This window comes from Aspergillus fijiensis, assembly GCF_003184825.1.
Source record: "Aspergillus fijiensis CBS 313.89 unplaced genomic scaffold BO72scaffold_5, whole genome shotgun sequence".
In the NCBI taxonomy this organism is placed as follows: domain Eukaryota; kingdom Fungi; phylum Ascomycota; class Eurotiomycetes; order Eurotiales; family Aspergillaceae; genus Aspergillus; species Aspergillus fijiensis.
The window spans coordinates 754,889-774,951 of NW_024468981.1; the positions used below are offsets into that span (position 1 = coordinate 754,889).

The 20,063-nt window shown below is 55.1% G+C and overlaps 8 protein-coding genes across 8 annotated transcripts; 1 reads left to right on the top strand and 7 right to left on the bottom strand.

Annotated features, from left to right (window-relative positions):
* Positions 1-150: 150 nt before the first annotated feature.
* On the bottom strand, positions 151-1,056 carry BO72DRAFT_209865 (uncharacterized protein). The gene has a single exon (XM_040939658.1). It carries the CDS (start codon positions 942-944, stop codon positions 162-164), a length of 783 nt encoding a protein of 260 aa, XP_040805607.1. The 5' UTR covers positions 945-1,056; the 3' UTR covers positions 151-161.
* Positions 1,057-2,183: 1,127 nt separating this feature from the next.
* On the bottom strand, positions 2,184-2,878 carry BO72DRAFT_209943 (uncharacterized protein). Its single transcript, XM_040939659.1, has one exon. It carries the CDS (start codon positions 2,731-2,733, stop codon positions 2,230-2,232), a length of 504 nt encoding a protein of 167 aa, XP_040805608.1. The 5' UTR covers positions 2,734-2,878; the 3' UTR covers positions 2,184-2,229.
* A 102-nt stretch (positions 2,879-2,980) lies between these two features.
* Positions 2,981-8,070, bottom strand: BO72DRAFT_492427 (glutamate decarboxylase; the record flags this gene model as incomplete). Its single annotated transcript, XM_040948292.1, has 5 exons — positions 2,981-4,366; positions 6,296-6,931; positions 7,066-7,701; positions 7,769-7,796; positions 7,850-8,070. The coding sequence occupies 5 exons, from the start codon at positions 8,068-8,070 to the stop codon at positions 2,981-2,983; spliced, it is 2,907 nt and encodes a 968-aa protein (XP_040805609.1).
* Positions 8,071-8,804: 734 nt separating this feature from the next.
* On the top strand, positions 8,805-9,914 carry BO72DRAFT_444566 (aldo-keto reductase). Its single transcript, XM_040943851.1, has one exon. The coding sequence runs from the start codon at positions 8,954-8,956 to the stop codon at positions 9,902-9,904; it is 951 nt and encodes a 316-aa protein (XP_040805610.1). The 5' UTR covers positions 8,805-8,953; the 3' UTR covers positions 9,905-9,914.
* Positions 9,915-9,954: 40 nt separating this feature from the next.
* BO72DRAFT_396242 (uncharacterized protein) lies at positions 9,955-12,991 on the bottom strand (the record flags this gene model as incomplete). The annotated part of the gene is made up of 6 exons (XM_040942024.1): positions 12,872-12,991; positions 12,739-12,809; positions 12,570-12,656; positions 12,335-12,427; positions 12,086-12,132; positions 9,955-12,041 (listed from the first exon to the last, which is right to left on the bottom strand). Coding segments are annotated over exons 1-6 (2,397 nt in total), but the record flags the coding sequence as incomplete, so codon positions are not given.
* A 556-nt stretch (positions 12,992-13,547) lies between these two features.
* Positions 13,548-14,151, bottom strand: BO72DRAFT_524495 (uncharacterized protein; the record flags this gene model as incomplete). Its single annotated transcript, XM_040949878.1, has 3 exons — positions 13,548-13,644; positions 13,705-13,925; positions 13,996-14,151. 3 exons carry the CDS (start codon positions 14,149-14,151, stop codon positions 13,548-13,550), a joined length of 474 nt encoding a protein of 157 aa, XP_040805612.1.
* Positions 14,152-14,922: 771 nt separating this feature from the next.
* BO72DRAFT_516678 (fungal specific transcription factor domain-containing protein) lies at positions 14,923-16,593 on the bottom strand (the record flags this gene model as incomplete). The annotated part of the gene is made up of 6 exons (XM_040949601.1): positions 14,923-15,457; positions 15,519-15,649; positions 15,700-16,013; positions 16,068-16,117; positions 16,274-16,442; positions 16,578-16,593. 6 exons carry the CDS (start codon positions 16,591-16,593, stop codon positions 14,923-14,925), a joined length of 1,215 nt encoding a protein of 404 aa, XP_040805613.1.
* A 1,435-nt stretch (positions 16,594-18,028) lies between these two features.
* On the bottom strand, positions 18,029-19,079 carry BO72DRAFT_465467 (phytanoyl-CoA dioxygenase family protein; the record flags this gene model as incomplete). Its single annotated transcript, XM_040946714.1, has 3 exons — positions 18,029-18,380; positions 18,442-18,817; positions 18,875-19,079. The coding sequence occupies 3 exons, from the start codon at positions 19,077-19,079 to the stop codon at positions 18,029-18,031; spliced, it is 933 nt and encodes a 310-aa protein (XP_040805614.1).
* Between the last annotated feature and the right edge of the window lie 984 nt (positions 19,080-20,063).

The following is a 20,063-nucleotide window of genomic DNA, read 5'->3' on the forward strand; positions in this document are numbered from 1 at the left end:
CCGCGAAAACACATCGTTCACAATAAAAATAAATATTATACTATCGAAATGCAGGGCACCTGCCCACGAAGTAAATATACAACACCCCAACAGACATGGCCATCTATCCCAGTACCATCTACTACAATACGACAAGTAAACAACCACCGACACAACCCGTGTCAGCTAACCAGCGCAGGCTGCTGCGGGGCATGCCCATGCCCATGCCCGTAGAGCGGCCACCGCCGCCGCCCAAACACAATCCGCGACGTATATCGCTTGGTCTTCCGCAGCACCGCCGGGCCCCCCACGGCAACAGCAACGGACGCTTGTCGAGGGCCCTCTTCGCTGACCAGATTCACGTCCCCGCTGCCGTTGCAGGCGGCCAGAAGATTCTGTTGTGATGGTACGCGCTTGAGTCCGGCTGCGTTGTGTTTCTGCGCGGTAGCGGTAGCGGGGCCAGCGGAAGAGGATGTAGGTGTAGAGGCGGAGGCAGAGGCGGAGGCAGAGCGCCGTCGGACCATCGCCCGAACGGCCCCGGTGATCTGTTCGCGGATCACGGTGACTGGTTGGGCTGTCTGGATGGGCGAGCTGGTGTAGGAGCGGGGGTCGTCGAATTCCTCCTCCTCGTCGATGGTGTCCTCGTCTTCGAGGGAGAAGGCGGCCATCTGGGCGCGGACGGCTTGTTGGGCCGCTTCGATGGACCGGTGTAGGAGGCGCTGGTGCGCGAGGCAGCGGCGGAGGTCGGGGCTCTTGGTGGCGGTCTCGCGCTGGAGTTTGTTGCGCGAGAGAAGGACGATGTGTGTGGGGATTATTGTGGAGGCACCTGAGGAGGATGTGGTGGTGGTGGTGGTGGTGGTGGTGGTGGCGGTGCGGCGGGCGATGGGGGGGATGCGGGTGTTGACGGTGGTGGTGGAGGGAGAGGTGAGGCGGGAGGCGTGGCGGAAGAGATGGGGGGCTTCCATGATGATTATCTTGGTTGTCTTGAGGTTGTGAATGAGTATATGAATGGAATTGAGGATTTGTTGCAAAGTGTGAGGTATGAGGTTGTAGTTGACGGTGAAGTTCGTGGCTTGTGAAGTATCAAGGAAGGCTAGTGCAAAGGATAGGCAGCATCAGGCTGTATTCAATGAAGATTTCTAGCACGCGGGTTGTGTTTCGTCTCGTATTAACATGTCTGATCGTGTGAATGTCTGAAGATTTGTACTCCCCTGATTCAGGGACCGAGGGGGTGGTCAGGGGATACTTTATACCCTCTCCCCGGACCCTGCAGGGCAAGCAACAAAGGAGGGGGATGTCCGTCTGCATGAAGCTTATGGATCCTTCAAGCGGACCCAGTGGAGCACGATGGCTCGAGCACCCGTCTTCACCAACCCCTGTTGCTGTTGCAGTACTGTGGTTAGGGCTTGATGTCGGCCGACGCCGGTGGTCCAGGCTTTGTCTGTCCCCTGCGCCTGTCGGAACCGGGGACCCTCGTCGGCCGTGTGAACGATGCAAAGACTATTCCAAACGATTAAACTCAGCCCCGGATGACCCGTCTGGAACTGGTCAGTGCTGATCCCCCAGACAATCGAGGATTGGTCGGCTTGCGCTGTCGGGTGGCGAGCCAAGGGTGTCATATGCGTCATAGACTTGCGGGTTCCCCCGGGGTGGTCGCCTGGCTATCGAGTCTATCGATAAGGGTTTCCGGCAGAGTTCGTTCTGCTCGATCGAATCATACGACTTGGTCGCCATCGAGAGAGGGCTATTGTGGGCTGGGCCCGCCTGGGGCCAGACTGGGTGGCCGAGGCTGCACGCGGGGATGGGAAGGGATGAAGGGAATGAAGAGTCGAAAAGTCTTTGTCACCTGGTGGAATGTAACCCTATCCCAATGCGGATAGCCTTGACGAGGTTCCGACAAGATGTCTGACAAGACGACTACTATTGCATTCATCTCCTCAATATTGTGCAATAAGCCTTATTCAAGTTGCTTGTTCGTCACTTCTGCACGCATGGAGATGCTGCAGAAACTCGATGGCCGCCGTGGGGCATATTTTTACCCCACTGCACATATTGCACCGTCGCATCCCCCACACCAGGACCTGCTCGCTCATGCTCGGCGCAATCAGTGCAGATCCCCAGCAACACCAGAAATCAGATCAGACAGGGTGTATCATTAGCAGCAAACATCGCAAACAACACTCTTGAATCATGTACTCGCCGAATTAGGCAGGAGGCAGGCGAGCAAGCACTGGGGCGACCAGCACCCGTCTAGCTTTCTCGCGGGCTCACTACCATGGGACCAAGGTCTTTGACTTTGGACAGCAACAAAGGAACCCAACCCCAGCAGCAGCTCGCTCTCCAGAGAGCCGCAGCGACAGTCAAAGAGATAAGAGATAAGCTAAGCCAGCAACAGTGCACGTCCCCCCATCGGCGACGCCGACATCCCCACGACCCAGCCCATGGTTGACGGGCGTAGATAGGCGGCGAGCGGATTTCCGCAAGCGGCAACTGGACCCTAACATTCCAGCCTCGACCACGGATCTCCAGCAAGGGATCCCCCTTGATCTTGCACGAAACGCCAGTGAGCACTGTCGGGCCAAGCCGCCGTCGCAAAGTCAATCTCAACTGACGCAGATAAGGGGGTGGACGATCGAAACCTGCGATCAACAGTTCCTGTCTACGGAGATAGGAAACCGACACTCGCACGCTCACTGGCAGGGACAACGCGACATCCAAACCAGGACAGCGCAGAAGCCACAACCCCGCGATCATCACCGGAGTTTTGTGACGACCAGAATAGAAAAACTGAAAAATTAGATATTAACATAAGAGACACCCAAACCAGATATCAAACACCAAGTCAAGCGTCATACATAGATACAGTTGAAGAGGACATCATCAATATCCAAGATCTATCATCATCAAACTCCTCCCCCAGCTTCCTGCTCCCCACATATTCTTTCCTCCCCGGCGGGCATGACGATCATAATACAAACGGGATGACATTACTTTTTCCTTGTTATAGCACGAACCCCAACCCCAACCAGACGATCAGCACGGGAATCAGCAACCCCCGCAACTCCGCCCTCGTCGACGACCAGGCGGCGGCGGCGCCGGATTCCTTGGAGGTGCCGTTGCTCGAGCCATTGCCGGCGGCCAGGCTGGTCAGGTTGCTGCCCACCCAGGCGTTCCAGTTGGTCATGTTGTTGTTGGCGCAGGTGGTGCGGATGGGCTGGCCGGCGACGCGGGTGAGTTCCTTGCCGTCGCGCGTGAGGGTGACGATGACCTCGCCGGTGCGGTTGTCCATGGGCACCGAGCCGAAGTACATCCCCCTGTCGCCGCCGGGGGTGTCGGACCAGTCGACCGACTCCGACTGGCCGTCGATGCTGACGGACACCTCGGCGGCGGACTCGAGCAGCGCCGAGAAGAAGATCGCGTCCGTGAGCACCTCGCCCGGCGGCAGGACGGTCTGGCCCTGCGAGGCGGTGTTGCCCGTCGTCTTGCCGGTGGAGCAGGCCCACGACGGCGAGAGGCGGTACCAGGCAACGAGCCCCTCGGACTCGATGGCCGAAGTGCCGTCGCCGCCGTTCTTGTACTCGTCGATGACATAGGGCAGGAAGGCGCGCCAGCCGTCGTGCGGCATGCCGACGGCGTAGTCGAAGGGGGCGCCGCCGGAGACGAAGGTGCCGAGGTCGTGCTCATGGATGGGACCGATGTAGTGCGACTCGCCGAAGTCGTTCCAGGTCAGGATCTCGACGTACTCGGGCTCGAGCTCGGCGACCTGCTTCCAGCGGGTGTACCACAGGTCGTCGCCCTGCCAGACCCAGTTCTTGTTGTAGCGGACCATGTTGGTGTAGAACCAGGGGGAGACGGGCATGATGTAGGGGCGGTCGGTGCCGTTGGAGGACTTCAGCACGGACAGGTAGCGCTCGTCCATCGAGGTGTTCATCGCCGCCGTGCCGTCGGGCCAGGCGTTCCAGCTCATCAGCCCGTCCGCCACCGTCGCCGCCGCCAGCTTCTCCGGCAGCACGCTGGACCAGTCCGGCACGAAGAAGCAGTCCACCTTCTTCTTGATGTTGACCCAGTCGCCCTGCGCCTCGTAGCCCTCGAAGGTCGACACCAGCGGCGTTTCCTCGTTGTGCTTGTAGTACGCCGGCAGCTTGGTGTAGTTGCTCAGCCACGTGATGACCTGGTCCTGCGGCCAGTGGCCGTCCCCGCTGTAGTCCAGCGAGAAGAACAGCTTGAAGTCCAGGTCCGCCGCCGCCGTGAACGCGTCGTTCAGGATCTGGCCCGCGTACGGGCTGCCGTACCCCATGTTCAGCGCGAAGGCGTCGATCTTGGCCGCCTGCGCCAGCGTGATGTCTTCCTTCCAGTTATCGATCGTGAAGTTCTGACTGTTGGCCACCTGTGCATCGGATGCCTGTTAGCAAGGTGTCTTTATTCAAGCCGAGGGGAATGTAGAGAAAGGAGAAGAGAGAGAGAAAGAGAGAGCCAAACCATGAAGTGAGCAAAGACAGCCTTAGCCTGCACATGGCAGGCTAATGCTACCACCAGGGCAATGATCAATGCCATAGTACTGTACCCGTGCGAGATACGAACACAAGACCTCAACGTAACAGTCCGTACAGTATCCCAAAGACCCGAGAACAACCCAGCAGAAGAAAAGCAGAATGGGATGGGGATGTCTGAGTTGATATGGGCCACCGGAGCCCGGCCAGCTCGCGTTCGACTCTGTACAATCCATCCTGATATTCAGGGGGACTAGCCCGTAAAGGTATTTCCTCAATGGGCCACAAACAAATATAGTATTTACAGTAGACAGCCTAATTGAGTTTTCTGTTTCCACACTTGAGTTGCACGGCCTGAGCACCACCTGTCAGAGACAAGGCGAATCCGGGAGAAAAGGGAAGAGGATCCGGTGTTGCCCCCAGTTGCGTGAGCTATTGGAAGCGGTCTGTCGGCAATGATCCTCAAGCATACCTTCACCAAACTAAAAAAAAAAGAGAGAAGATTTTTATCAGTGAAAGCTCCCCTCGCTTGCGAATGAATCATTGGAGGACAAGGACCACCAGTGGATGTCCACTCCTCCATCAGGTGGATGTCTAAACAGACAGACAGAAAACACGCAGCTGCGAACACCCACCACCCCTCCGAGTTGTTGCTGCGCGAATGGGGGACAAACGACTAAACCCCGGATTGATTGACAGGGCACAAGACAAATGGTTCGAGAGAGTGGAGCCAATTATTGCAGCATAGACCTCCAGGCTACTGCATTGGGGAGGCGTATTATTGTTGCTGAGGATGGACCATCGAATGTGAGGTGTCCGGCGCCATCATCCTTTCTTGGGGGGGGGAGGGCATTGAGGCCAAAGGCGGAAACAAAACCCTAACCACGGCGATCAATGTATGACAGGTCCCTTTTTTGGGGGGGAAGGGCGCGTCTCCTCACGTACTGTTGTGAAAGCCCATTGAATGTGGTGGAAACCCACTGGATAATTGTGTTGTTGTATTGTTTCAGTGCTATAATGGAATACGAAAAAGGTCTCACATTCTTCTTCCCCAAGACACTTTCCAGCATCATGAATCAAGCCCAGAGCGGATATTGGTTGGCCCTACGCCACCGTGATTCACATCTAGTGGGTGGCCGATGTGGGGAGATCATAGTATAGACGTAGGCCTGTAGCTGTTGATAACTAGGTAGTCAGTACTGAGTAGACATCAGACACGCTGGCCAAGAGCTGCGACGCTCACCGGCTCCCGTGGGGAAGAAACCACAGAAAAAAGGGAACGGTGGAGCCTCTTAGTCGCGAAAATCGCTCCAGCCGAGTTTCCGAGTTCCCGACGCCTGCACAACCGGTGGCCGTTGGCAGACAGCTCTTACCGATATTCCCATAATGAATCATGCGACTTCGAAGGGAGTCTACGTAAGAAAGCAGAAAGTTGCAGGACGAGGTGCAGCTTTGACGTCGGCGAGCACGAGTTCGCCGCTCGCCGTTCGGACAGCGGCAAAGAACACTACCATGCAACTGTTGCATCCATCCTACGCATGGAATGATTTTTTTTACTGCTTCGCCACCAGTCCAATGCAACTTTCAATTAATTTTCCTGTGCAGTAGACGGATGACTTGGCTCTGACAAATTGTGGTGGTGTGCATTCACTCTGTTTTTCTTCCAAGAACAAATACGAAGTCCGTCCGTTGTGTGGGCGGAACTGAGCCACTAACTTACTACAGTACATGTACCTATGTATAGCTTCCCTCTGACTTGTCACCGGTCGCAAAACTTAATTGGCGCATAAACCAAGCCCAAACAAAAACGAATTCACTCAGCAAACCGCGTGCGTCTTTCCGGTCTTACCCTGGAGCGAATGTTTTTCATCTCTGTAGACCGGGTGGCCTTGGGGCCCGCGGGTCGCATGCGTCTGGACGTAGGTGCTGTATCGCTTGATCATCGTCTCGTCCATCTCCTCGAGCGACTTCAGCGCCTGGCGGATGTCCTCCACCAGCAGGTTACAGCGATGGATGCTGAAGTCCTCGCGCAGGACAATCCGCATCATCTTCAGCTCGTTGCAGTTGGGGGCCATGGTGTAGGCGGGGATCACCCATCCCCGCCGCCGCAGCACATGCGCCAGGGAGAACTCGTCGTAGAGACGGCCCTCCTCTTCGGGCAACCGGTACGCAACTAGGGGAAGACCGCGACCGTTGCCCTCGCTCATGATGATGAAGCCCAGTTTCTCCAGCTCTGAGGCCAGGTAGTCGGCGATTTGAGTCAGGTTGGTCATGATTGAGCGATAACCATGCTTGCCCAGTCGGATCAGCTGATAATATTGGCCAATGACATGCGAGGCGCCTTTCGAGAAGTTTAAGGTGAAGCTGGCTTGATCCGCGCCGAGATAGTTGATGTTGAAGATCAACTCTTTGGGCAGATACTCCGGGGCACGCCAGAAGACCCACCCGACGCCGGGATAGACCTGTGGGGGGAGAGAGAGAGAGTCCGTGTCAGCACTAAATCCACTGACTCAAGTCAAGTCCCTTGCTAAATAGCATCATGATTGGTCAAGTTTGAGCTCTATCCGGTGTGTTCGAGGTAAGCAGCCAAACCTACCAATCCATATTTATGGCCTGAGACATTGATCGAGACGACCTTCTCCAATCGAAAGTCCCATTCCAGCTCCGGTTTCACAAACGGCACGACGAACCCGCCACTGGCGGCATCCACATGGATCGGGCAGTCGATATTTTTGGCGACCAGCAGATCATTGATCGCCTTGACGTCCTCGTACTGGCCCGTGTAAGTGGTGCCCAGGATGGCGCAGATGCCGACGGTGTTCTCGTCGACCAGGTCGACCGCGGTGGCCGGGTCGATGACGTACCGGGTCTCGGTGCAGTAGACGTACTTCTCCTCTACCTCGAAGTACCGCGCCGCCTTCTCCCAGCAGACCTGCACCGCGCTGTTCATGATGATGTTCGGCCGCGACCAGTCCTGGCCCGCCGCCTTGCGCCGGTTCTGCCAGCGCTTCTTCATCGCCAGCATCGCCAGCATGATCGCCTCCGACGACCCGACCGTCGACGTCCCGATCGCGTCCTGCTCCGACCCCGCCTGTCCCGTCGTCGGGGCGTGGAACAGCCCCGCGATCATGTTCACACACCGGTTCTGGATGTGCGCCGATTGCGGGTACTGCTCGTAGTCGATGAAGTTTTTGCTCATCGCGTCCGACATCAGGGTTTGCACTTCGTCTTCCTGTGTGTGCTTTAGCAACATGCAGCGGCCCACGGTGCGTCCGGACGGTGGGGAGGGGGCGACCGACCATGTAGGTGGTGACGAAGCTCGCCAGACTGCGATAAGGTTATCATCGCTTCCAAGCGAAGTGCAGAGAAGGGCATGTTACTTGAGCAGCGGATTGCCATCGAGACTCAGCTCATCCTTGATCATCCGGTATGCGACGCTGGCCGGCATCTCCTGCTCCGACATCGCATGCTCGGGCAGCTCCTCCACCGCGTAGTGTGTCCCGTAGACATTGGCTGACGCCTCGGATGCCTCCGCTTCACGCTTCTCCCGCCGATGACGGTGGGTTTGAGGTTCCTTGGCAATTGATGAAAGATGGACCATCTTTGCTATTACACAGGTCAAAGTGGTTGTGTGTTGTGTTAAGTTGACACTGCTCGCGACCGTCTGTCTTTATAAGAGTGTGGTGGTTGTACCGAAACTCTGTGCGCCGGGATGACCTCACCACTCCCGCAGGAGGACGGACTTGGTTGTACCTCGTGTTGGTTCTCGCTCATATGAGCGACACAGACTCTTTGTCATTGAGCGACTCTGTCATCTGGGTTGCTACGTTACCCTACCCTCAGATAGTAGTCCATCTTGGCGTGTATGGCTGATTTCACGTGACTCAAGATGAGCGTGGCTGACCATGTAAGTCTCCCGCTTGTCGTGAAGTCGGTCGCTGATCGTGCTGGCATCGAATAACGACAGATCGTGATCATATCTGATCGTGGTGGCTGAGGTGGTTGCCAATGCGGTGGTCGTCTCGGCATTGGCCAGATTTCAACTCCGGAGACAGTGGTGGAGTTAAGCGGCGGAGATAAAATCAGTGACAGGGAGCTGGGACTCAATATCCACCGCAATCGCCGGCTGTCTCTATGTCTTATATCGAACCGTGCGGTTAGGCCCCTTGAAGAAGGTTAAGCCCGTGTTCCCGAATCGATTCACCGCCAACCAAGCCTCCCCCATTGAACATCGACAATGGCGACTCCGGACAAATTGCCAACCCGTCCGCTGGGTAGACACGGGCCTCTGCTTCCGCGCATCGGCTTGGGGCTGATGGGCGCCAGTGGCGTATACGGTATGCCGCTGGATGAGGACAAGATGCTGAGATTGCTGGACGAGGCATACGCCAAGGGCGAGACGTTCTGGGATACCGGTATGTGGTTCCAGATGCGATGCATGCCGTAGCACAGAGCTCGAGGAGGGTGAAAGGGACAGGAATGGAATGAAATTGCTGACGGCCATTTCAGCGGATAAGTACGGTGCGTCCGAAGAGATCCTCGGGAAATGGTTCGCGGCGAACCCGGACAAGCGCCAGAATGTCTTCCTGGCCACCAAATTCGGGATTCGCCCCTCCTCCGAGTCGCCGCACGGATACAAGATGGACTCGACGCCCGAGTACTGCCGCCAGTCGCTGGAACGATCGCTGAAACGCCTGGACCTGCCCTACGTGGACCTGTACTATGTCCATCGCTTGGATAAGATCACCCCCATCGAGAAGACAATGGAAGCCCTGGTGCAGTTGAAGCAGGAGGGGAAGATCAGGTTTATCGGGCTGAGCGAGTGCAGTGCCGAGTCGCTGCGCCGGGCGCATGCCGTGCACCCCGTCACCTGTGTGCAGGTGGAATACAGTCTGTTCTGCCTGGCCATCGAGTCGCCCGCGATTCGACTCCTGGAGACCGCACGGGAGTTGGGGGTGGGGATCGTGGCGTACAGCCCGCTCGGAAATGGGCTGTTGGGCGGCAGTCTGCGTTCCCGCCAGGATGTCAGTCGGCCCGGCGATTCGCGGGGAGTCTTGCCGTGGCTGCATGAGAAGAACATCGTCAAGAACCTGACGGTGGTGGACAGAATCGCCGACATTGCCAAACAGAAGGGGGTCACTACCGCGCAACTGGCGCTGGCCTGGATCTTCGCGCAGGGCGACGACATTTTCGCGATTCCCGGAACCACGAGACCCGAGCGCTTGGACGAGAACCTGGGAAGCGTCTCAATACCTGTGTCGGGGGATGAGGACAGCTCACTTCGGCTGTTGGCTAAGGAGGTTGCTGGGATTCGGTTTCAGGCGCTGACAGGATATGACTTTGCGAATACTCCGCCGTTGGAGCCCTTCTCGTCTGCAAAGAGAAACCAGAGTACATACGAGATCAATCAGTCTGTATTGGCTTATAAGAATTAATTCAGGTGTGATGCAGATTGCTGTCCAGTGTAAGATTCCGGTAGCACGAAAGTGCTGTCCCGCGTCCCGATCCAAGCGTTGAAGAAATCCATCTCCGAGTAGGTCTGGTGATCCTGTGTCTGACTGGCAGTAGAGAAAAGAGCATTGTCGTTCATTCCACCAATAAAGCCCATGTTGTTGACAAAGAACATGGAAGTAGGATCAGCCACAGCCATCATCGGAACCTCAGCAGCAGATCTGGCCGCCCGGCGCAGGATGCAGAAAGATCCAAAGTAAGGGATCTCTAATTTCAGGCTGCACTCCGCAGCCTCAGGGACCTCGCTGGCTCGCAAGACGTAAAACTCTGCACCGTCCGCCGCCTCCTCCTCGATCACTCGCAGTTTGCGCACGATGCCGATCGTCGGGCTTGTCAGGTGGTTCCGTGTACAGAGCTGCTCCAGGATATCGATGACGTTGTCGACAGTTCTCAGATCCAAGGGCCGTTGGTGCTCCAGTGCATTCGCACGGCCCAGATTATGTCCGTCGATATGGATGATCAAGAGAGCCGTGGCCGCAACGAAGGCCTTGTTGTCCAGCCCATGATAGGACATCATCGGGTGCTCATCTCGGAAGGCCAGGCATCGCGTCAGCACTTCCCGGCTGGCGGAGAGGATGGCGAGCTTTTTGTACCCATGGTCCCCGGCCGACAGGACGGATATCACGCTGTCAGCCTCGCGGGAGCGTCCCAGATGTTGAACAAAGTATGGCTGATAGAGCAGGATGAGAAGGTAATGGTGGTGCATCTGGGTGATGATCTGAGCAATGGCACCCATTTTCTCCTCCTCGGTCACCTGGTTCTCCAGCACCGGCGGATCCCACCACGCGATCGGCAAATATCGGATCGCTTTCCTCAATTCGTAGTCGATGTCGTCGGTCTCTTTGTAATCATCGAATCCAGCTTCTTCCCGTTGCCCGATCGAGGCAAAGCGAGGCAGCATGCGCATGTTCCGATCAGCGATTCGGCCCGCCAGAACAACGTGCATGCGCTCCAGTCTGTCGAACGGCGAGAGCTTCGCCATGAAATGCTCGTCTGCAAAACTGTTGTCCGACAGCGAAAGAGGCAGACCGAGGATGAGCGACAAGAACCGATCGCAATACACCAGTCGGAAGAAGAGAGCCTGCGTTTTCTGGTTCGCTTGCTGGAGCCGCTGGGGGTAGCCCAGCATCTGTGCCACGCTGAGGGCCCGACGGAAGATGAGCCACGCCGACCGCATGGTTCCTGCGTTGATGTGATAGCGAGCCTCGAGCATGAGAGTGTCCAGCCCCTCCAGCGAGCAGACGAGCTCGTTGTCGGACGTGACATGGCGACTAGCGACCGTGAGATAGCGCTGGGCAGCGGCTCCCGGTGATTCCCTCAGTTGGAGCTGGACCTCGCGGGAGGACGTCAGGCTGAGTTGCTGCAGCCCTAGAGCCAGCTGCACCAGCTTACGGGCCAGGTCGACCGGTGGTGTGGTCGACGATGGCAGTTCCAGGGCCGCATCGGGCTTCGCTGCTTCGATTGTCGCCGGTGGGCGGCTTACCCGGGGCGACTGCACAAGCGTGAATGGAAAATAGAAGAATTTGCCCTTGGTTAGAATCATGAACGCAGTGGAGGGAGGAGGAATATATGAGAGGAGAAAGCTCCCCAGCGACCGAGTGGGTGTGTGCCGATTGCCAACTGGGTTGATGACAGCAAAGGAGGCGGCTTCTGCATCGAGCCCGGGCTGGCTCAACAGGGGGGGCTTGTCCCCTGAGATCCTCGCTGCAGCCTGTCGCTGTGATTTGGTTGGAGGGGCATTCTTTCGCTGGCGAAGTAGATAGTCCACGAGCGATTCGATGTGCTGGATACGGTCCTCAACCTGCTCATAGTTGTTGTTGTTGTTGCTGCTGCTGGATGGATCGGCAAAGGCTTGGCTAATGCATTGCAGCCCTCGGCTGTCGCAATACACACAGCTGGGGTTGCTGGCGGGCTCGAAGATGCATCGTCTCTTTCGATGCTTACATTCCCAGCAGGAAAAGGTCCCTTTTCGAATCTTGCGTCTTTTATGGTTTGTGTCATAGAGAGTTGAGGATGGTAGTGATGATGACGACGACGATGGGGTGGAAGACATGATAGTATCTCACAGTGGGTGGTTTCAGCGGGTCTTACCCCGGGGAGAAGACAGAACAAGCGGTTGGGTGGAGTTGGAAAGAAAAAAGGAGAGAGGGAGCTTGGACATAAGGCTAGTTAGTTAGATGCGAGTGTAGTTTAATAATAATGTTTAGTTATTAGTAGGGAGATAAAAAGTGATAAAACACGCTAACATACGCTAACTCCCCTGTCGACCGTAAATGGTTCGGTGCATATAGTTAAATATACCTAGGAATTACAAATCACAAATCATAAAATCACATAAATTTCATTCATCAAACTACATGTGGCTTGCTCCATCACAATTAAAAACAATTGGCCGCCTATTCGATGGGCGTACCGTGATCTGTGCAATGCCCCCGCCCTCTTCACTCCTCGAGGTCCAAGATCTCAATATTCAGACCCGGAGGCACATTGACCTGCCGGAGATCATCCATATCCACATCGTCCGGCGCAGAGACTCTAAGCACCGTCAGTTTTACCTCACAGCCACTCCGCCAATCTGGTCAGACTTACGACATGAAGTGGATGGGCGGGGAGGTCAATGTAGAATCGAACTCATCCGGGATTTGCAGGTGCTTGGCTTTGTAGATATCTCGAAGCCTAAGGGACGACCGCTCAGATCAGCAGCTCACCCACTAATGAACACTATCTCATTAGTGCTTAATGGCTGGCTTGGCCTTACCTGCCCGCCAGCTTGGACCCATCCCCATAGTATTCATGGGCCAACTCATTATCATAGCGAACGTCGAAAGTCTACTTGCAATGGTAAGGTAAGTAGAAAGAACAAGTTTCGAATGGCGGCAGTCGGGACTAACCAATTCTTTCATTCTGGCGGTGGTGTGCTGTTGCTGGCTCTAATATCGAGTAAACGTTTAAGCTATGACTGGGGTGTTGAAGTGGGCAAAAACGTTTCTCACTGAGAGCATCGAAAGAAATGCTGGGCTAGGTTTCCCCTTAAATAGGATGAATTTCTCGAGTTGCTGTTGTTGAAGCACTGCCTCGCAAACACTAAATGGACTAGATGACCTCATCTAGGCTTCACCAGTATGTGGATAGAGTTGGGGAGTGGATGGGCCATACGTTCCAGATGGCTTCGTAGCCCACCGATCGGGCTGCAGGTGGCGGATCGGTCACTTCGCATGGTCTGTTTGCAGATCGACGGTCTGACGATGACTTCAATGACCCAGACCTCATTTCAATCCGTGTTGATCTCTCCGATCACTGTGGATCAACGTGTGGAGGGCAGAGAGTGTGCGTATCGATACTTACTGATACTTTTACACGCCATGCGATATCAGAGTGCCATGGCAATACTGTAACTTACACATCACTGTACGTGTTGAGTACCACACAATCACGTGAGTAAGCGAGTCGACCCGCGTTCGAATCCGGGCTGCCACACTTCCCTGCATTCGAATATTTCTTTTTCCATCATCTCCAAGCATTTCCGCATCTCATACCCTACATTCTCGTCGTAGTTCCAAACCCCCCTCAACAAGGCGACTTCACCACCCCCGGCACAACCCCGTGCACCTTGAAATACCTCCAATCCTGCACACACACAAAGGCCAACAATCCAACCACCCCACTGTACCGTCCTGATCAGTCACCCCGCCCACCACCAGGAGAAGAATTCGGAAAGACTCACCACAATCCCAGCGCCAGCACGGCCACAATCCCCCCCAGCGCCTTACTGCTCGTACTATGCCCCCCACTCGCGCCCATGATGCTGATAATGAACAAGGCAAACCAGAAGATCGTGTCGATGATGTCCAGGATCATGTTGGCGCGGGGGCTGGCCCATCGTTTAAAGCGCTCGTGGTAGGTGGTGAGGGTTTGGTAGGCTAGGAAGAGGGCGGCTTTTATGCACTACGTAGAACAGTATTAGCAGTGGTATGGGTGGGATTTGGCATGGGTGCGGGTGGAGGGGAGCCCTCACTACTGCGATGCCCCAGGTATTAGTCCGCGTCGGCGGGGTGCCTTTATCGGCGACCCGGGCGATGATCAGGATGAAGGTTAGGGTGATCAGAGAGCCGATTATGATGTGCAGGCGTAGCTTGAAGCGCGGGTGGTTGTCGAGGGCAAGGTTGATCATGGCTTGTGGGTGTGCTGTTTTGAGGGTGATAAGTAGTAACTTGGGTGTAGATGAGTGGTGAGGAAATTAGAATGCTTGTTCGAGAATGGCACGCTTTATATACGTGGACCATCATATGTAACTCAGACTACGCCGCCATCGATAATTTTGTCTTCGAATATTGTCTAATAAGATAGGCAGACATCCGCAGAAAATAGAAAGCGGCACTCACGTCCACGGTTTCGTGCATGCAGTGGTGATATTGTTGACTTCGTATCGCTTGCCCAAACCGGACATGCGTACGAGTATCGCGACAGGAATCCTTGGCACTTGCCAGCAGTTTTCGTGGGGTACAATTCAGCCCAGGTGATCAGTTTTTAGTCAATCACGATTGGTTGCCACATACAGAACAGACAGCCTAGGCTCCACTAACATTGGTCTGTAAGGAGAGATCGCCCCAGAGACGCAATCCAAGTGTAGATTGACTTGATGCGCAGTCTGTTAAGTACAAGCCGAAGGCAACTCCCGCAATTGGCACCAATGCCGACAAGCATCGACTAGAAGAAGAGATAATCATGCTGCCGGACCAGATCCACCGAGCACGTCTAATACCCCGATTAGAGTCTACGACAAATCACCCGAGAAGCACAACACGCAGAGACAAGAACAGCACTTACATACTCCATCCAAGGCACATTTCGAGACCGGTCCACCTGTCGCGACCTCTCCTCCCACACCTTGCCCAGGATCTCTGTCATAGCGACATACTGAAACCCCGTCGTCCGCTTGATCTCACCAATGCACAACTCTACGAAACCGCTGCTGGTGCGGCACGGACGTTTCAGCGCCCGCGATAAAGAGCGGGAACAGGGGCCGCTTGAAACAGGGCGATGCTGTGGGGATGCTGGCGGCTGCGTCGAGGATCCCCACAACTGACGCTGCGATCATTGGGTCCTCGCATGGAATCCGCCAAGTGTCGGGGAAGCGTAGGACGCGGATGATACACGTGTGGCGGTACGCTTCAGCCAGGGCCTTTTGTTCAGAACCTAGGGCAGCTCTCTTCTCGCTATCGGCGTCCCAAGTTCGAAAGAATTGTGCCGCGGCCTCCAGGATGTGCTCAAACTCGGACACAGATAGCGTTCCGGCCAAGTATTGTTGACCAGAGTTGATGACCCCGCTGATGCGGTAGAAGAGCTCGCCGGGGCATCCGAACGTTTCGGAAAGGCTGATGTGATCGAAATCTCGGACGTGCTGGTGTGTGCCGTCATCGTAGGCCAATTCCTCGGCCAATTCCTCGGCCCCGCTGAACCCTCGGAGTAGATCCAGCCTTCCGTTGAGATTGCTTCAGTATTTGCCCATGAACCACAAGACACCTGGGTGGAACCTACCAGGCTAGGATGGTTATCAGAAAGGCCGTGCGTGGGGAAACCGTTGCTATCGGCTGTTGGCAGATTTTGCGGCAGATGTAGGCGGTGCCGGTTAGATGCACCCCATGTGAGCAAATTCCCGACTCACAGATCTAATCCCATAAGCATACTTTCGAGCCACAGAGGGTAAATGTTGACTCACGTCGTAGAGAACAAGGAGGAGTACTGTGGCGAGAAGGATATCGACCTCTTCCGCGTTGAGCCCGTACAATTCCTCTCTGATCAGCAGGGAGCCTAGTGACTGCATCCCAGCCAGTTGGTGCTCGAACATCGCCGTAACATCTCTTTTGTTTGTTGGCCTGTGAGCCCTTGAGGAGTGTTGGTGGCATGATGCGAGCGCTAAGACTGCATGGAGCGTCCCAAGATCTGTGTGTGCCAGAGGAAGAATGTACGCTCGGTATGGATTCGTGGTTTGGCCGGTCTCGGTTGCCAGGGCGCTGCAGACCCTCGTCTCGACTGATCACACTTCATATTAGCGACTGAAAGTGACCAAAGATTCGCCTTCCATACAGTAAAGAAGCAAACTTTGATTGCGCGTTGAAATGAGAGTTTCATGAATCCTCCGAAAATCTTCTGAGAGATAGGTGGGTAGGTGTGGACGCCGACTTCGTTGCCTCCTGCGTGACGAGCCCTTTGGTGAACTTGGCTCCATCGATGAGGGCTGCGATATGGCCAGGCTATCATCATGGCGGGACGCTGAAACCAGCTCTGAGTACAATTTAGTATCACTGGGTTCGACCGTGCTTGTCAAGGGCCAGCTGCCAGGAGTTGAGGCATCCGAAATGGTGTGTTGACCAGGGCCGAGGTTCTCAGCACGTTGATGTCGTTGTAAAGACGGCACCTCGAGAATGATGTATCTTGGAGGGTAGCCTTCGCACGGGAGACCTTTGACTTAACACCTCCGACAACAGGGGCGTGCCCGGTCGCATTTGCGGCACTTCTTGCGACAGGTCCCGCATGCTGGATTGGTTCCATGGGATGGCATTCAGCGGGTGAGCTTGCAATAGACTTGATACTGACCTTTTCGCGCAAACATCCGGATCAAATAGAATGTGCTTTGGTGTGTCTATAGAACATGGCAATCGAGAGTACATATGAACAGAAGAGACACGACACAGACAGCCCCGGCCACTGCATCGGGGCTTGCCGCGATTCACTCAATATAAGTGTTTGAAGTTATATGTTAATCATCAGTACTCGTCATTCAGTATGCTCCATGGTGTGGTTCCATGGAAATTCCTGTGAATGGGGAACCCTGCTAATGTATGCATGAGCCTCCGCGGTGCCCGTTGCGGATATGACTTGCCCTGTCTTGTTTAAACAATAGCAAGCCCCCCATGCCGCCCAAGGCACTTCCTGTGATCCATCAGCTCTAGTTCTCTTCCGAATATATAAGGCTGACAATGTGATCAGCCAGTTGCATCTGGTGAAAACAGACAGGTATATGCCCTTTCCGGTTGAAGTTCACCTTTCCCATCCTTCCCCATCCTTGCATCTGCTGGCGTCGCTTGAATCATGTGTTTCATAGCCTTCCTAGATTCCGGCGCACTGTTGTGGATCTGCTCCGTGGCGATCGGACCGGTACTTATAGTAACTACACTCTCTGCAGTTATTCCTCGCGACTGACTTAACTTGGTGGCCCACAAACGAGTCAGTTAACTACTCTCCCACACGATGAGCTGCATCGGCAGAACGCTCCAAGCTATCAGTGATGATCACGGCCGCACCGCGACGTCCTAGCTCCGACGCAACTCCGGCTCCAATGGACCTTCGGCATCACACTATCGGTAAGGTCTTCTCAGTAAGAAACACGAGAGTCATAATGCCCGGAAGAGCCAGTCACAATGGCAGTTTCCCCAGCCAAATTGGCGAGAGGCTGGGTAGTTGCGTACGGTTGTCGCGGGAAGGCATTCTCCTTGCGTGAATGCTGAGAGATCCTCACTTGTTCTTCCCTGATACTTATATCATGCCTCACTTCGATACAAGCTGTTCCTGCTGCTCCGCCATCGAATGAAGCCATCCCCAGAATTGGGGCTACAGCACTGCAGTGGGAGGCATTGCCCAGTTGGGAAGTATGCGCCGCCCCTCCACCGCTCCCATCAACCATTCCCGAAATTCCCCTAGTTTGATATCTAAGCGCTGTCACGGAGGCGAACCCGACGTGACAGGACAGCGCATTTCCCTTTAGGTCCAGCTGCATACGTACTTTTGTTGCTGCAAGCCGCATCGATAGCGATAGATCAAATTGTTGATCCTGGAAGATTATGATGCGACCGCGGGAAGGGAAGCTGGGTGCGCATAAGACTGACTTTAGGCTTGGTTTGGTATGATCACCACCTTATCGAGAAACTAAGTTCCCTTGCTAGGAGGGCTTAGTAACCACAAACTGACCTGAGCAGACTCTTTGCATAGTGACCTAACCACTGTTATTATCGTGTATATACACCCTCCACAAGTCCTAGAGACCCTAACTAGAAATCCGTCGGTCGCTCATCTTCCTTCAACTCCGGGCGCAGGTGGTAGATCGGATCCAGCTGCTCGACCCAGCCGCACGCCGGCTCACTCATCGTATACCCCATGTACTCCTGGACCTCCCGGTCATAGCTGCGGGCGACATCGGCCGGCACGGCCAGGAACTGATTCTCCTCCTGGCGCAGGTAACCCCGAATGATGAAGGTGGCGAACATCAAGCGTTTTTCGTCTTGGGTGACATTTGCGCCTCCGCCGTGGTACGCGGACGCCAGCATGACGAACCCATCGCCTTTCTCCATGTCGGCGTAGATACACTGCTCCACTTTGGGGGGAGTCGTCCGGTCAGAACCCCTGATGAGTTAGGGCTGTCAATGTTTAGGCCCGGGCGCGGGCAGGATTCGAGAATGCTTACCATAGATGGCTCCTCGGGATGAATGCCGTGCCCCCGTTCTCCTTGGTGACGCGGCAGCCGGCCACGAACAAGCCGACGGAGGCCTCGCGCTCGGCGTCGCGGACATCGTCCCATTGCCCGATCTCCTGGTGCCAGCGATGGCTGATGTAGTCGTCCCGGTGCAGGGGCTGGGCCGTGCCGCCGGGCCCGATGCGCATCGCCACGCAGGAATGCACGTAGGGCTTGGACACGGAGAGTTTCTTCTCGTCGCCCCACCAGTACCATCGGCGGGAGGTGAGGAAGTGGTCGCAGACGGCGCGGAAGAGTGGATTCATGAGCTGGGTCTTGGTGTAAGTCGGGCTTCTGGCGATGAGGGATGGAGCCCGTTGGGTTTGTGCTGGTGGTGGTGTCAGTATCGTTCCCTTTTTGTTTATCGCAATTGCCAAGGGCTTGCCTGGAAAGAATGAACCGTTCCATTCGACATCCTCGTCCAGTCGCGACTTGACCTCCTCATGGGCTTGGTCGACGTCACCCTCGGGTATGAGGTTCTTGATGAAAACCCCGCCGTCCCGCTTGAGCAGATACACGATCTCTTCAAGTGGGGTGTCTTTGGACACTTTCTGGACCTCGTCGCTGTACTTGGAGGGAGAGAAGGACATGGTGAAGATTGATGGGGGTGTCGGTTGCAATTGTCAAAATGATGATCAACCAACTCGAGCCATGACTATCACTTCATATAAATGGATGTACCGTACGTAGTGGCGTGTAGTGCACAGTGCACAGCACAGTAGAAGCGACGAGCTCCCGATAGGCGCCGCCAAGGATTTGGGGGAGTTGATCTGGACTCCCTGGCGACCACGGATTCACTGTCCAAGCGAGTGGCCTCGTTGCCCAAAATGGGGAACTCGCCAATGGGCTTGTCCCCAATAGGAAATGCTTTCAACTGCTAACAGACCTCTGATCAAGGCTATCACCCCACTGGATGGGTCGATCCGAGGTCGTGCCGCATCGTGCGGGGTTGGGGGTACGAAGAGGACGGTCAAGCCTGTTCCTGGATGCTGTGTGAGTATCCCAGTGGGCAAATGAACGGCCATCACTGGGACAATGGCGACGATTGATGCAGGCAATCTAATTGTCTGGTCTGTGTCACTCATTATCACAGTGAATCCCTGCTTGACCCCTTCTTTCAACATTGGACACATCACTTTACTAGCTTCAATTAATTGTGGGGTCAATTGCTATATTTGGGGAGGTCACATCGGTGCCTTAGGATGAGCCAGGAGCTGAAGATCATAATCATTAGGAAGCCCGATGATCAGACTACCATCGGTTGGGCTTTTCCGTTCCATTGCGAAGTATTCCGTTCTCACGTCTAGGACATTATTCTAGATGGAGTGACGTCATGGTGAGGCCTGCCCGGAGTATCGGTGATTTAAGGCTTTTCGACTTCGATAAGGGTGTCTCTTGCGATTTGGCTTTGCGAAGAAGTCAGGAATTAACCTTGCCTGGATCAGTGTTGCCTCGTTAGCATTACTGCCTTGTTGTGTAAACCACTGTGGCCAAGCACGCCTCAATCAGGGATTATTCCAGTTTGTTGGAAACCATTCCCGAGTGGGCAATCATCTCAATATCCTATCACTCAC